This window comes from Falco peregrinus, chromosome 4, assembly GCF_023634155.1.
Source record: "Falco peregrinus isolate bFalPer1 chromosome 4, bFalPer1.pri, whole genome shotgun sequence".
NCBI lineage: Eukaryota > Metazoa > Chordata > Aves > Falconiformes > Falconidae > Falco > Falco peregrinus.
In genome coordinates, this window is record NC_073724.1 from 105086575 (window position 1) to 105101319 (window position 14745).

Genomic DNA, 14745 nt, shown 5'->3' on the forward strand with positions numbered 1-14745 from the left:
CACACCGAACAACCGAGTAACCACTGGCTGCTCAGGCAGCAGCAGGCAGGTGAAGCGCCGCGCTGTCAAGCTCTTACTTCTGCTGATGTATTTTTATAAAAACATGTCAGGCACACCATCCGTCTTCAGCATTTGCCACCCCTCAGAACTGCTGTCTCCATGGAAAGGGCTACAAACATGGCCTGTCTGTGCAGCAAACAGCTTCCCTAGGCACAGAGGATCCTGGACACACAGGGCATGACCAAGCGGAATGGATGAGTGGCTCACCTGTACGTGAGCTCAGGGGCAGCCCAGGCACCCGCTTTCTGCCTCTAGGCAGAGATTCCCATGGATAAAATGGACGTGACTGGCTACTCAAGTGAACTTCAGCCTACCCCAAGATTAAAGGAATCTTGGGGTCAGTACTGGCTCCAGTCGTGTTCAACTTGCTCATCAGTGACCTGGATGAAGGGACAGAGTGTGCCCCCAGCAAAGCTGCTGATGATGCAGAACTGGGAGGAGTGGCTGATGCACCAGAAGGCTGCGCTGCCATTCAGAGAGACCTGGACAGGCTGGAGAGCTGGGCAGGGAGGGACCTCATGGAGTTCAACAAAGGCAAGTGTAGGGTCCTGCACCTCGGGGGGAACAACCCCATGTACCAGTACAGGCTGGGGCTGACCTGCTGGAGGGCAGCTCTGCAGAGAGGACCATGGGAGCAAGATGCCCATGAGCCAGCAGTGTGCCTTTGTGGCCAAGGTGGCCAATGGGACCCTGGGGTGCATCAGGAGAAGCATGGCCAGCAGGTGGAGGGAGGTGATCCTCCCCTCTGCTCTGCCCTGGTGAGGCCCCATCTGGAGTGCTGTGCCCAGCGCTGGGCTCCCCAGTTCAAGAGAGACAGGGAACTACTGGAGAGGGCCCAGCTGAGGGCTGCAAAGCTGATGAGGGGACCGGAGCATCTCCCGTATGGGGAAAGGCTGAGAGAGCTGGGCCTGGTTAGCCTCGGGAAGAGAAGACCGAGAGGGATCTTATCAGTGTCTACAAATATCTTAAGGGCGGGTGTCAGAGGATGGGACCAGGCTCTTCTCAGTGGTGCCCAGTGACAGGACAAGGGGCAACGGGCACAAACTGCAGCACAGGCAGTTCCACCTGAATATGAGAAAGTTCTTTACCTTAAGGGTGACAGAGCCCTGGCACAGGCTGCCCAGAGAGGCTGTGGAGTCTTCTCTGGAGATATTCAAAACCTGCCTGGACGCAGCTCTCTGCAAGCTGCTGGAGAACTTTCTTTAGCAGGGGGCTGGACTAGATGACCTCCAGAGGTCACTTCCAACCCTGACCATTCTTGATTCTTGGATTCTGTGTAATTTTTTTTTAAAAAAAAATCTCAAAATTTTTCAGTTCAAACACCAATCCAAGGTTGGAATACTAAAATACCGTGACAAGAGAAACTCGCTAGATAAATGGAAAATATTAACAGCAACTTTGAAAGTGTGTAATGGATACTACTATTTAAACCTGAGGGGGAGAAATGGAAACTGAAATAAAAGGATTGAAATAATTTCAGGTGCTCTGAGACCTTAGAGCAAAGCAGAACTAAGAACTTCTCTTCGTGAGCTAAAAGCTAGCATTAAGACACTTTCAACTAGTCTTTTACATTTATTTCCCCTTATTATTTCCAGTACAACATTAAGATCGTAACACAATTCCTTTACTCATCTTTTCCGTTAATTTACTAGGGAAATAATGTACCACTTTTTGGTAATAATATCAAAACATTTCTTGTCAGCTCAGGGACAACCACCTGCCAGCAGGAATTTTCAGCAAGCTGGGACTAGCCCACTAAAAGCTGTTGCAGCAAAAGGTACCTCAGGCAGGTATTAGAGGTCTGGCTGAACCAAAGGTACAGCACAAGGCACACCAACACATGCAGAAACAGGATGGAACAGATGCGTCAGCTTACACAGGTGCTTTGCAAAAAAGGCAAGTTTGCCAACAGCACCCAAGTCCTCAAAACCTAACATAGTCAAAATCTCAGTGCCTCTGTGAAATACCTGACTATACTTAAGTGCCTGAATAACTCAATGGGGTAATAACAAAATCCAAAGTGAGACATTTATATATAGTGAGACATTTATATATCTACAACATAGCTATCAAAACCAAAAAATGTGAACATGGAAAAAAAACCCAACCTCTTTAGAACTTTGCCATTCATAAGAACATCAGCATTTACCAAAGCTCCATCAGTCCTTCCAAGTTCTGATATTACATGCAGGTCTGACATTGCATCTTGCTTGTGCTGGGAACCCTGGGGTTAGCTTCCTGCCTTAAACCTACTCAGGATGTTCACTAGGCACCCCTAAAAACCTAGGACATTATCTGACCAGCAGTCTGGCAAACCTTTTAAATACACTTAACACAGCATTTCTAAGGTTGGAACTTAAAAAAAAAAAATTATCAAAAATGCTTGCCTTCGGTAGGACTTATACCTAGATGGTGCACTTGACTGGAACACATCTGCAAACAAATTACTTTAAACTCTTTATTCAGAGTATTACAATTTTGATTAAAAGGCAGAAACTCCAGAATCCTCCTCAGCATAAGGAAAACATATCCCTTTTTCAGAAACAAATTTGATCAGCAGGTTATAGACTGACACAGGCAGGGCCAGTAATATTCCTAGCAGCCAAGAAACAAGAAATGAAAGTGAAATCAGCACTTAAGACCTTTCCAACAGAATAAAAAGTCTGGGGTTTTGTACTTAGTTGCTATGGCTGCTCATGGGTTTGGCAATAGCCACTGGATAAAACCTTTAATCATTAGAAGCTCCCACCTAATTCAGTTTGAAGAATTAGACTTCATTAGTTATATGCAGAGCGAGATGGACTTGACATCTACATCCACCATGCCCCAAATCATTCCTTCTCTTATTGGGCTGATCACCACTAAAAACATAGAAAGGCAGCTTCAAAATGTATTAAATTACTCAGTTAGTAGTGATGCAAAACTATTTCCTAACAGATTATGCACATCATTGCAGATATACATTTCTATTTGCGGTATGAAGAATACATCTTTGCAAGGCAGCTATGAGGCAGCTTCTCTAATGCTTTGCTATGACAGTGCCTCTTCACTGCTTTTAAAGCAGAAATAAAGGTGTCTAGGCACCTCTAGATATTGGAGGATCAAAGATGCATTCCAACTGAAATACCCACTTTCTTTCTGTTACATCACTTATAAATCCAAAAAAAAATTTCAAGGGTTTTAAAGAAAACCCTTGTGCAAGCAAAAACATTTCTTCTGTGTCAATAAGCTCCTACTACAACATGAAGAACATTTATGTTCCGCAACATAGTTACAAAAAAAATCCTTCAAAAATTTCTTTACATAGGTAAGTAACACTATGCAACACTGCAGTCTTGTATTTGGAAATATGTATCTTCCTACAGCATTAAACCTCACACTATTGCAATTTAGACCAAATGATGACACGTGTACTCTAACACAGAATACACTAACATTATGTAATAGTTATGTCAAGAAACTACCTTGCGTGTTATTAAGTTAAAACTGCAAGAAGAAACCAGGGAGTGTCTTTCACAACTAATCTTATATGAATGCCGGAGACTGGACAGCTGGTCCTTTGTTTCATGATTCATCTAAAGGATGTCACTAAGAGTATACAGGCTTGTGTTCCCATAAATTGTTTCAAAGATAAAGGAATGTTAGGCAAGTGTTTCAACAATCCCACCTATGTCTGGAACTAAGTAACCATGACATAAAAAAATAACTGAGAAAGAACCATAAATAGACAACACAGAATCAGAACACAAATACAAAATAACCTGATTTTTATTTCGATAAAGAAATTAAACTCAATCTTAGTAGAAATAGAGTCATACACAATATCTGGCCATAAAAACCTGTATGTACAGCGCAAGAAAATAACATATTGCAAAAAGTTACTTTTTCCAAAAACTTTTAAAATACTGGCTCACTTGAGAGGAATTCATAATTTATTTTCATGCTTACGTTTTCTATACAGTGTAGAGCTATCCAAAATACCCGTATTCTGGAGAAACATGAAGTGCAAATTAGCAGGTACAGCCACCTGCAAAATTAGGCAGTGGTTAAGAGAGAAGTCTGAATCACTGTTTTAGACTTGGTTGTATCAATTCTGCCCAAGAACCACTTACCTTCTTTGTAGAATGTAGTACTATAATCTTGTAAAGCTCCAACAAAGAGACAGTCCATGCTCACTTGAATAGCTATTTTTTCCTTCCATTCTTGATTTTCTTTGGAGCTCGTGGCTTTATTGCAATGTCTTCGGTAAAAACTATTGTTTAAAAGTGAGCTGTTGCTTGGATGTTTCCAAGAACATACAAATTACAGCTACGATTTCTTCTCTAAGATCAGTACATTTTATTAACATCAGTGCATTTAATCCCATAATATAGACAATAAACATCTTGCATAGGTTTACAGACTTTGTGAAAGGCTAAGAATAAATTCATATGATCCACTTTCCAAAGGCACAGATTTTCACATCAAATGGCACCAGTCTCTGGTCACACAGCTGCAAACTGTCTTGAACACAGTTCCTAATCCACTCAAACAATTTTAGTTTCATGCAAAATAAAAAAAGGTTTAAGCATATGTCCAAACTAAAGCATGTTTATTCATTTTTTACAATCTTTTCACTGAAGACCAAAACTTTTAAAAACTTTTTTTCTATTTTTAGGTCAGAGATTGTTAATAGCTACTCCTCAGAAACATTGGGTTGATTCGTAGTCTAGGGCAGCAGATCTGATCTAAGACCTGAATCTGTACTTTGAGAAACAGGGAGGATGGTCAAACCTGTTCCATAGGGAAAAAGGCTGGGAAAGGGTCATGTGGGGCAGAGCTTGTGTTTTTGCAGCTTCTTACCCTCTAGGATCCAGGTACATGGTATGGCCATGTCTAGGGCATTATATAGAAACAAAACAGATAAAGGAATGGAGTTCTGGAAAAGATACCTGAAGGCTAGAGGGCTTCTAGACACAACTGGGAAATTTCTTGCAGATAGAAAAGTGACAGGAGACCAGCAAAGGTCAGCTCATCTGCACTGGCCTGGGCCAACAACTTCAACTACTAAGGGAAGCTGGAGCTGTGCCAGACCAGTATTTCTGAAAACGGTAGAGACCCTATAGAGACTAAGACTGTATTTTGAGGAAACGCAAGGAAGCCAGTGTTATGGCCATGTGTGGCTACAGGACTCAGTTTTTTATATAAAGGGAAGTGTGATGGTGAAATAAAAAAATCTTAGTACATTAATTTATCTGAACAAGCTAGGAACATTTATTTCAGCACGTGCCTCTGATGACTTTATGAACGTGAATGATCCTTCTTAAAGAGTCAGAGGATCCTGCTGGCCCTTTAGCAGCATGCTTTTAGCTGATAATTTCATAACTATACAGCTGCTCTTTCCCACAGCAGTAAAAGTAAGTGTAAAATTTCTGTCCATTTGCAATGACACTAAACAACCTGACTCAAGTGGCTCTTCACAAGGTATTACCATCACCTAACCTTATTGCTACTCAAGGTTAAAAAAAAAAAAAAAAAAAAAAAAAAAAAAGAGATTAATCCTACTCTTCAAATAGCTTAGTGTACATCAAAGCCATGGAAAAATTATAATGTGAGGAACTGCAATCTTCTAGATATTTGTCTGCCCATTAAAAACTAGAATTTTATTTCATGGAAAGCTAAAAACAAGCTGGTTTTGGTTTTGTAATCTTTCCAATTACATATAGTCCAGAAATTTACCATATTCCTGGCAAGCAAATCAAGTGTAATTTTCTAATTTAACAAAATTGGTTTGTCCTCTACTTATATGCAAGCACAATATTAAAAATAATTTAATACTTTTAAAACTCTTCCCAATGAGATAAAAATTCTGGTTTGGGGCACTGTCACCATGCAGAAATAACTCATCTCTAGTATGAAATGAATTCCTTTATCCTGCAAAATCTAGATCCGAAAATTCTCTATTCATCTCACCCCATATTTGCAGTTCATTTCATTGTTTCAGCAAAAAAGTTGGCAATTTAAACTGGCTAGTACAGCTGCAATTGATGGGGTCCTCAGTGACTGGTGAGGACTGGCATGTACTGGACCAGTTAACAGCCAGCCAGCCATGGAACAGCACTCTCCAGCCCCCTGTACTCCGAATAGGCCTCCTTATTCTGCAGACTTCCAAAAACTGTGGCAGAACAAGTCCTTTATTTCAGCTTGGCGACAGTTCTATTTATCTCAGTTCTTAGGCAACCTTCATGTGCTTGCCCATCTGGGATTATAGTCCACTTCAGCTAGAACAGAGTAAGACTGAGTCAACTGAATCAATTAAAAATATCCTATCCCAGTAAGTGACACTGTTACATATCCACTGAATAGCCTTTTCTGGCCGCCATGGAGTGGCAATTACTTATCGCAAGTTGTAATTCACTTTTTAAAACCAATCTGGAATACTTGCCTTACAATTTGTATATAAATTATTCTATATTTCTGTTAACTTCAGATTTGAAGCTACTGAACATTTAATTTAACGCCTGTGGAATCTGGAGAAAAGTCACTACTTCACTGATTTGCAGTTTTGGAGAAAAAAGAAAAACACAGATCTCCTCCAGAAATTTAAATTCACTGTAAGACAGTAAAATATTCTGTCTTCAGATGTTATGAGACTATTTGGAAAAAAGTTCATAGTTTTGGGGGTTTTTTTCCCCTGCCTCCACCCTAACTTAGTGTTTAGGACAGTACAGATGTAAATGCAAGTCTAGAAAAATTGAACTGCTGTTTGGCTCATATCTACTGCTGAGGAAACAAATACAAAAAGAACTGTTATAAATCAAACTGTAAGTTACATACAGGAAGCTTTAATTCACAATGATTCTAAGGGAAAGGACACGACACACAAGTTAATTCCCTGCCTTAAACTGGTTTTGTGCAGATGTAGTTCCAAGCCTACTAAGACTCAGACCTCTTCAGCCTGCTATTATGCAGTGTTGTACAAACACTTGCACCATACAGTAACAGCAAAAGAATTTGTACCAATTATTCTGGCTTTATTCATCTGAGAATAAATTATTTTTTGTAAGAGAAAAGGCAGCGTCATCATTTAAGCTTCAGCATAAACGAAGTATGGAAACATTTTTATACATTAAACACTTGTTGACTAGTCAACAACATTATTGTAGCTCTGCTCCCTGTTCCTAGCATGGGTAATTACCGAAGTGTAAAAAAACACAGGCATGAGAAGCAAAAAAACATGTGGCCAGCTTAGACTTCTCAGTCAGAATTTCTTCAGCAAACAAACACGCATCTTTGTTAAGATATTGATAAAGAATGCCAATTTTAAAAAGGTGAAAACAGTAATGGTAACATTGTATTAAATATATTCTATCATTATAGAGTAACAGTATAAAAATTTTGACAGTTTTCTTTTTCTTATAAGCATTCATATCTTGAATGTGAATTCTGTTTCACTGGAGTCTCTTGCTTAGAACAAAAATTATCCCAATATGCAGAATCCTCAGGTGTGACTGGAATGCCAGATGCAACTAAATCTTCAAAAGTCAATAATGTAAACTGTGGTTCGTTAGGCTCCATGCAACATACCTAAGGAAAAAATACGTATTCGTATTACAGGAATCAATAAATCTCAATTTTTCTCCCTGCGATATTCCTTGTCCGGTTTAAACTACACATTGCTTACAGAAGAAAAAAGAAAATATTCCAGTTGAGACCAATGTCACTGTCCCTAGTTTATGCTATACAGTGACTAATAGAAGCATGTAACAGGTCACATGGAAAAAGCAGTTTTTCATTGAAGCTTAGTTCACAAAACTGAAAGAACAGGGGACACAGAATGCTGCAAATACCACAGAATGAATGTTTAAGTCCAGAAAAAAGCAAGAAAAATCCCACCAACAAATAAAATGTAGTTAATTCTCCAGCAGACATGACTACTTGAGATGATAGTGTAAGGATTTATTCCACTAGAGGTGTGCCTATTCATATTCTTTTTAATACCAGCAATCACGGGGTTGTGCATGCTTCTCTCAAACTCATGCTATTTAAGGACAGAAGTGGTCACAATCAATCCACAATTCCCCATGTTAAATCCAGATTAAGTGCAGACTAAGATATTACAGATGAGAGTGTCACGGTCTCTGTGTTCCACCACTTCAAGAAAAATCACATGGCAAAGGAAAAAGGTTAAATTTTTTGAGCACATTACTGTGCAGCCTGTTGTATGCTGTCTGAAAGTGTAATTCTTTCCAGACACCAGAGCAAACAGTACAGCTGCATGAATCAAACATGAATACAGCTGATCCTTCTAAATTCAGCATTTGCTCAAGCAACATATTCTCAACGTTTAATATTTCATAGAATTCAACAGGACTACTCTGCAATAGGGTTATTCTGTACATCACACAAACTGACACATTTTTGATGCAGACTAAGGTACTGTTAACTTCTTGCGGAGCGAACACTGGTATCTGGCAATTACAGGATGGCTGAAACTGGAAAAAGAGCTCTGCAGGTCATGTGGTCTAACTTCCCTGCTCAAGCAAGGCCACCTAGAGTTAGTTGCCCAGGCCCGCGTTCAGATGGCTTTTGAATATCACCGAGAATGGAGACTCCACAGTCTCCTTGGGCAATCTCAGTCACCTTTGCAGTGAAAAAAAAAAAAAAAAAAAGAAGTTTTCTGATGTTCAGAGGGAACAACCTGTGTGTCAGCTTGTGCCCGCTGTCTCTGGTCCTGCAACTGGGCACCAATGAAAAGAGCCTGGCTCTGTCAAATTTGCACCCTCCCTTCAGGTATTTATATACTTTACTAAGATCCCCTAAAGCCTTCTCTTTTCCAGGCTGAACAATCCCAGCTCTCTCAGCTTTTCCTCATAGGAGAGATGTTCCAGTCTCTTAACTTCATTTGTGGTACTTCGCTGGACTCTCCAGTATGTCCGTGTTTCTCTTGTACTGACCAGCCCAGAACTGAACACAGCACCCTAGATGTGGCATCACCAGTGCTGAGCAGAAGGGAAGGATCATCTTCCTTGACCTGTTGCCAATATTTTGTCTAATGCAGCCCAGGATACCATACCCTTCTATGCTGCAAGAGCCCATTGCTGGTTCACATTCAGTCTGGTGTCCACCAGGATCCCCAATGCCTTTTCTGCAAAGCTGCTTTCCAGCTGGCTGGCCGCCAGCATGTCCTGGTGCCTGGGGTTGCTCCTCTGCAGGTGCAGGACTTTGCACTTACTGTTGAACTCCATGAGGTTCCTGTCAGTCCATTTCTCCAGCCTGTTGAGGTCTCTTTGGATGGCATCACAACCCCCTGGCATATCAGCCACTCCTCCCAGTTTGTGTCACCAGCAAACCTGCTGAGGGTATACTGCCCCATCATCCAGATCATTTATGAAGATGCTAAACAGGACAGGATCTAGTTTTGAACCCTGGGGTACATTGCTAATTACTGGCCTCCACTGACACTTCATGCCGCTCATCACCACCCTCTGTGCCCAACCATTTCGCCAGTTTTCAGTTCACCTCACTGTCTGCTTATCCAGCCCATACATCAACATTTTCTCTAGGAGGATCTTATGAGAGCACACATCAGAGATAAAAGATACTGAAGCCTAGGTAGAGAATAGCCACTGCTCTCCCCTCATCTACCAGGCCAGTCATTTCACTGTAGAAGTTTACCAATTTGGTCAAGCATGACTTTCTCTTGGTGAAGCTATGCTCACTGCTCCTAACGATTTCTTTGTCCTTGATGTGCCTGGAAACGGTTTCCAGAGTTAGCTGCTCTGCCACCTTTCTGGAGATTGAGGTGAGACTGACAGGCCTGTAATTCCCTGGGTCCTCCTTCTTGAAGATGAAGTGACACTTCCTTTTCTCCAGCCTTTGGGCACCTCTCCCAGTTGCCATGATGAACCTAAGATTATTGAGAGAGGCCGTGCAATGACAGCTGACAGCAGCATCCCGTAACAGCTCATGGAATTATGTACGTCCTGTTTGCTTACATATTCCCTGACTTGATCCTCTTCCAAGGGTACATCTTCCTTGCTCCTTCCCCTCTCATCCCTGGAACCTGAGATTCCTGAAGGCTGGTCTTGCTAAGAAAGACTGAGGGAAAAGGCTGAGGTACCAGATGCCGCCTTCACATGTTCTATGCACTTGAGGCCTCCATCTTATAGAGCAAAAGGCCTGCATCTTCCCTAGTCTTCACTTTAGCCTCTATGCACTTACGGAAGCCCTTCTTGGTTCCTTGGACATCCATGGCTTTAGCTTTCCTAATTTTGACCCTGGAAGCTCAGACAACGTTTCTGTATTCCTCCCAGGTTACTAGTTCTCATTTCCATTCTCTTTATGCTTCCTTTTCATGTTTCAATTTGGCTAGAAGCCCTGTCTTTATATACACAGGCCTCCTGGCCTTTTTGCCTGACTTCATACACACTGGAATGGAACTCTCTTGAGCTTGGATGAGGTGATCCTCAAATATCAAGCAGCTTTCTTGGGCCCCACTTCCCTGCAAGGCCTTATCCCTTAGGACTCTTCCAAGCAGATCTTTGAGGTCAAAGTCTGCTGTCCTCAAGTCCAGGGTTCTAAGCCCTCCTCCCTGCCCCCAGGACCCTGAACTCCATCATTTCACATTCACCGTAGCAAAGGCCGCCTTTGACCTTCACAACCCCAACAAGCCCCTTCTTGCTGGTGAGGAGGAGGTCCAGCAAAACACCTCTCCTAGTTGCTTCCTCTGTCACTTAAAGGAGGAAGCTGTTGTCAGTGGACTCCAGGAACCTCCTGGGTTGCTTATGTCCTGCTGTGTCTCTCCACAGATTTTGGGGTGGTAAGTGCCCCATGAGGAGCAGGACCTACAAACAGGATGCTGCTCCTATCTGTCTGTAGAAGGCCTCACATCCACTTGTACTTCCTGGTCAGGTAGCCTAGAGCAGACACCCACCATAATCACCCTGACTTGCCCTCTCCTTAACCCTAATCCATAAACTCATCTGGTTCCTCATCTATCCCCAGGCAGAGCTCCATGCACTCCGGCTGCTCTCTCATGTGAAAAGCAAATCCCCCTCCCTCATCTTCCCTGCCTGTCCTTCCTAAAGAGCCCCTTGATCACAACACTCCAGCCATGGGAGCCATCCCACCATATCTCCATGATCCTAACAAGTTCATAGCCCTGCAACTGCACACAGATCTCTAACTCATCGTGTTTATTCCTCATACTGCATGCACTAATCTACAGGCTCTTTAGAGAGGCATCCCAGCATACTGAGTTCCTGGAGAAGGTTTGGGGGATGTGTCCGTAACTGTGCCTTGTAGGTGTTCACTTATATGCAAATGGAGGTGACACAGTCTAAGGCTTCCTGTCACATCTATGAAGGTTGGTCAGTGAACAGGTAAAACAGCAAAAATGTCTATTCTCTGCTTCCATGTTTGAGCTGTAAACGACTGTTAGGAATAAATGCAGAGACAACTAAATGGTTTGTGTTTGTTGTAACAGCATAGAAAGTCTCAAAGTTGTCCAACGCAGACTGAAAGCAAAAGTTAATTGAGCAGCCTGTCACTTTATATCCTCACACAAGTGACATGGTGTTGAGACATGCCTGTTCATCTGGCATTTTGGAGATGAGGTAAAGCTGCAGGAACTGTGCCTAGAGCCCTGCAAGTGACAGCGCAGATGTACACCAAATATGAACCAAGCCTCGGAACTAAGTAGACTGTTAACAGATCTAGTTTGAACTTCAGCACATGCTTGTCTGAAGGGAAATGCGTTCTGATTGAATTATCAGAAGTCCTGTGAAATTTAGCAAGTGATACATGAAAAGGTATTTTATATCCTACATATGAATTATGAAGAACTATAAACTCAGCCATCCTTCATTGAGACTTACATCAGATAACTGTCTAGATCTAGGTTAAAAGTGGAGAAAAATATTCAAGCATATAGGAGTCACTAGCAGACATTTTGTTAAGATTCTTGACACTAGAGAATTTAAGTTATAGTATGTTAAAGTAACAATTGATCTTTCCTATGAATTGTAGGTATTTGCCGTCAAGTTGGGAAGAAAGCTCACTGGAAGTACATGTTTTGCAAACAGGACATAATGAAATACTACTCTGATAGCAGAGAAGGAACAGAAACAAGCACTGACATCCTGAAACAAGTGCATTATGTCTACACACAATTTCTTTTTTTTAAGCTAAGATGAAGAATGCCTTTTCCTCTCAACACAGCTAGTAATACATATAATCCTTTCACACAGTTCTGCTAGAAAGAGAGAAAGCCACTTTCATTTCCTCCATATTCCTGTTAGGAGTCTTGAAAAGACACAATGCAACAATACAGAAATTTCCACTTCATATTGGGGAGTCACAGAATACTCACTTGTCCTATTTGAAATGACCTTTTTTCAGTGAATTGAGATAATGAAATTCAGGTCATCACAATTTAGTCAGTGGACAAGTATGCCTTTGAGACCTTCTTGATACAACGACTTTTCATCGGAACTCTTGATATCATGTCTATTCTTTCTATGATAATTTTAAGATGTGTGACAGTGATGGTGAAGGTCAATACTTAAAAATTGTGGATTTTTGTAGACTACTTAGTTGTCTTTAGAAATAATGAACACCTTTTCACCTCAGATTGACATTTATCAGTATTCCTGTAGGAAGGATGACATGCAGCCCCACTGGGAACTTAAGCATGTCCTGTCAAACAGAATGCATGTATTTTCTTAGAGAATATTTGAGCACTGATATACCACAGTAAATCCTCAAAGGAAGTTTAGACTTTTTTTAACCAATGCTAGTTAAAAGGTCTGCCACTCTATGTTATCCATAAACACAGACTCAGACTTTATGACCACGATAGGTGAAAGTAGTCATGCACATATCCTTTAATCCATTCATATATAATTTTTTTTTCTAGTTCCTGGCAGAATCTTTGTATCTAAATAACAGAAAACCACTAACCCATTTTATTGTGAGCAACTACAACACCACAGAAAAAAATGGGAATCTGTCACGTTTTGCTGACTGTCTGGCTATTTTGGCTACAACTTGCCTGTCTGCCTCAAATTTGACTTTTGTTGCTATTTTCATGACCAAGGTCTTTATTAAATTACACAGAAAATCCTGAAAAGCTTTTAAGTGGCTTTGTCATTTCTCTCAATAGAGAGACCACATAGAATGAAGACTAACACTGCTGTTCTTCCCATCTGTTGGTTGTTGTTGCTCGTCTCGAGGGTCATCTTGTCCTAATGGTGTTTGAGGGATGGATCTGCTCTGAGATACATGCACTGACAGTCCCCTATTAAAATCAACTTGGTGAGGTGCCGTACTAGTTTAGCAGTCCAGATTGGTTCACTGCCTCCACTTCCCTCGGTGAAAACTATCTTTCCCACGTGAATACTAGCAGGCTGTGACAAAAATCACTTACTCTTCCCTTGAATGCACACACTGAATGCTGTAACACATACATTCCAGATTTGACATTATTTGTTGCTGTCTTCTGAAACCATTTATCCTTCCCAGACTTTTCCTGAAAGAGCTACAACAGAACTAGAACTAGAGGTAACAGTTCAGTAAGAACCTGGTTAATAATGTGCCTAAGACAAGCTTCCTCCTTGGCCCTATATCTGAGGGAACACACTTTTAGCTACAGCATCAGGCTTAAGTTTAAATTCAAGTAATTAGTTACCAAGAACTGAAAATGTTTAATAATTTCTTACATCAGAATGCTTCTGTCCAAATCCCTCCTGTTTCCCGAGAGCCACTGCAATATGATGATAGTCATCTAACCGTGTTTCCTAGTAAAGATGAAAAAATGGCAACATAAATGTATTTTCTTTACTCTGTTTCCAGGCTATGTAAATGTTTAGAATACGGTTCAGAACAATAGCAGAACATCATTTAAAATACTTTAATGACATTCAAAAAGCAATAGTCCTTTCTAGCGGTTCTGTTGGAAAGCTCAAAGATGTAGATACATTAAAAAGTTAGCAGGGCTGAACTAGTTACTATAGGTTACCATCATCTTACCCATCTGTAGATACTTACATTCAAGTTTCTGACCTTAGCATTTCTTTACCAGACACTTCTAAGTCATAAGCCATATAAACCAACTTAACTATCTGTTTTCCGATAAGATAAACTATAAACTTCCAGGAGGTATTCTGAAAAACTATGTAACTTACACCAAATAACCTTAATCACTCTTGGCTTCAGACAGCATGTAAGATCCCAACTTTAAATATCTGACACAGCAGCCTGAGTACTGCTTTGTGTAAACAGGAACCAATTTTCCTATAAAAATGTTGTAAGGCATAAAATTGTATTACTAAATATATTTAATAGCTTTGTTCAAAAGTGTTTTCCTCTAGAAAGGCTAAGAATTCATCCCAAACAATTCACTTCAGAAAAAAAAACCACTTTAATATCCTTTTTCTGAATGTTTATTCTATAGTCAAGTCATAATCCTGTTGGCTTTAAGATAAAAATATGCGTGTGTGGGGTGGTGGGTGGGTGTTTTCCTTGCTTCTTTATCCAAACGTTTTCACATAATTTATGCACAAACTTTCTAAAAAGGAAATCAAGAATAACAAGAATATTACCAACTAAAATGAACAATTTAGATATCATCATTAATCTGAAACTCAGCTAGTAGTCTGGAGATTCTTCTGGGAGGTATGATTGAGCCTCCATTTTCCACTTTCT

The 14745-nt window shown here is 40.7% G+C and overlaps 1 protein-coding gene across 3 annotated transcripts in view; it reads right to left on the minus strand.

Moving 5' to 3' along the window:
• Positions 1-3810: 3810 nt before the first annotated feature.
• Positions 3811-14745, minus strand: part of AASDHPPT (aminoadipate-semialdehyde dehydrogenase-phosphopantetheinyl transferase) — a 37060-nt gene continuing 26125 nt past the window's right edge. For 2 of the 3 annotated variants that reach the window (XM_055802427.1, XM_055802425.1), the window contains 2 exons: positions 13761-13838; positions 3811-7626 (listed from right to left, as the gene is read on the minus strand). In XM_055802427.1, coding sequence (XP_055658402.1) covers positions 7456-7626; positions 13761-13838 — 249 coding nt within the window. In that variant the 3' untranslated portion in view covers positions 3811-7455. The remainder of the gene's footprint in view (positions 7627-13760; positions 13839-14745) is intronic. The other variant, XM_055802426.1, reaches the window with a different exon arrangement.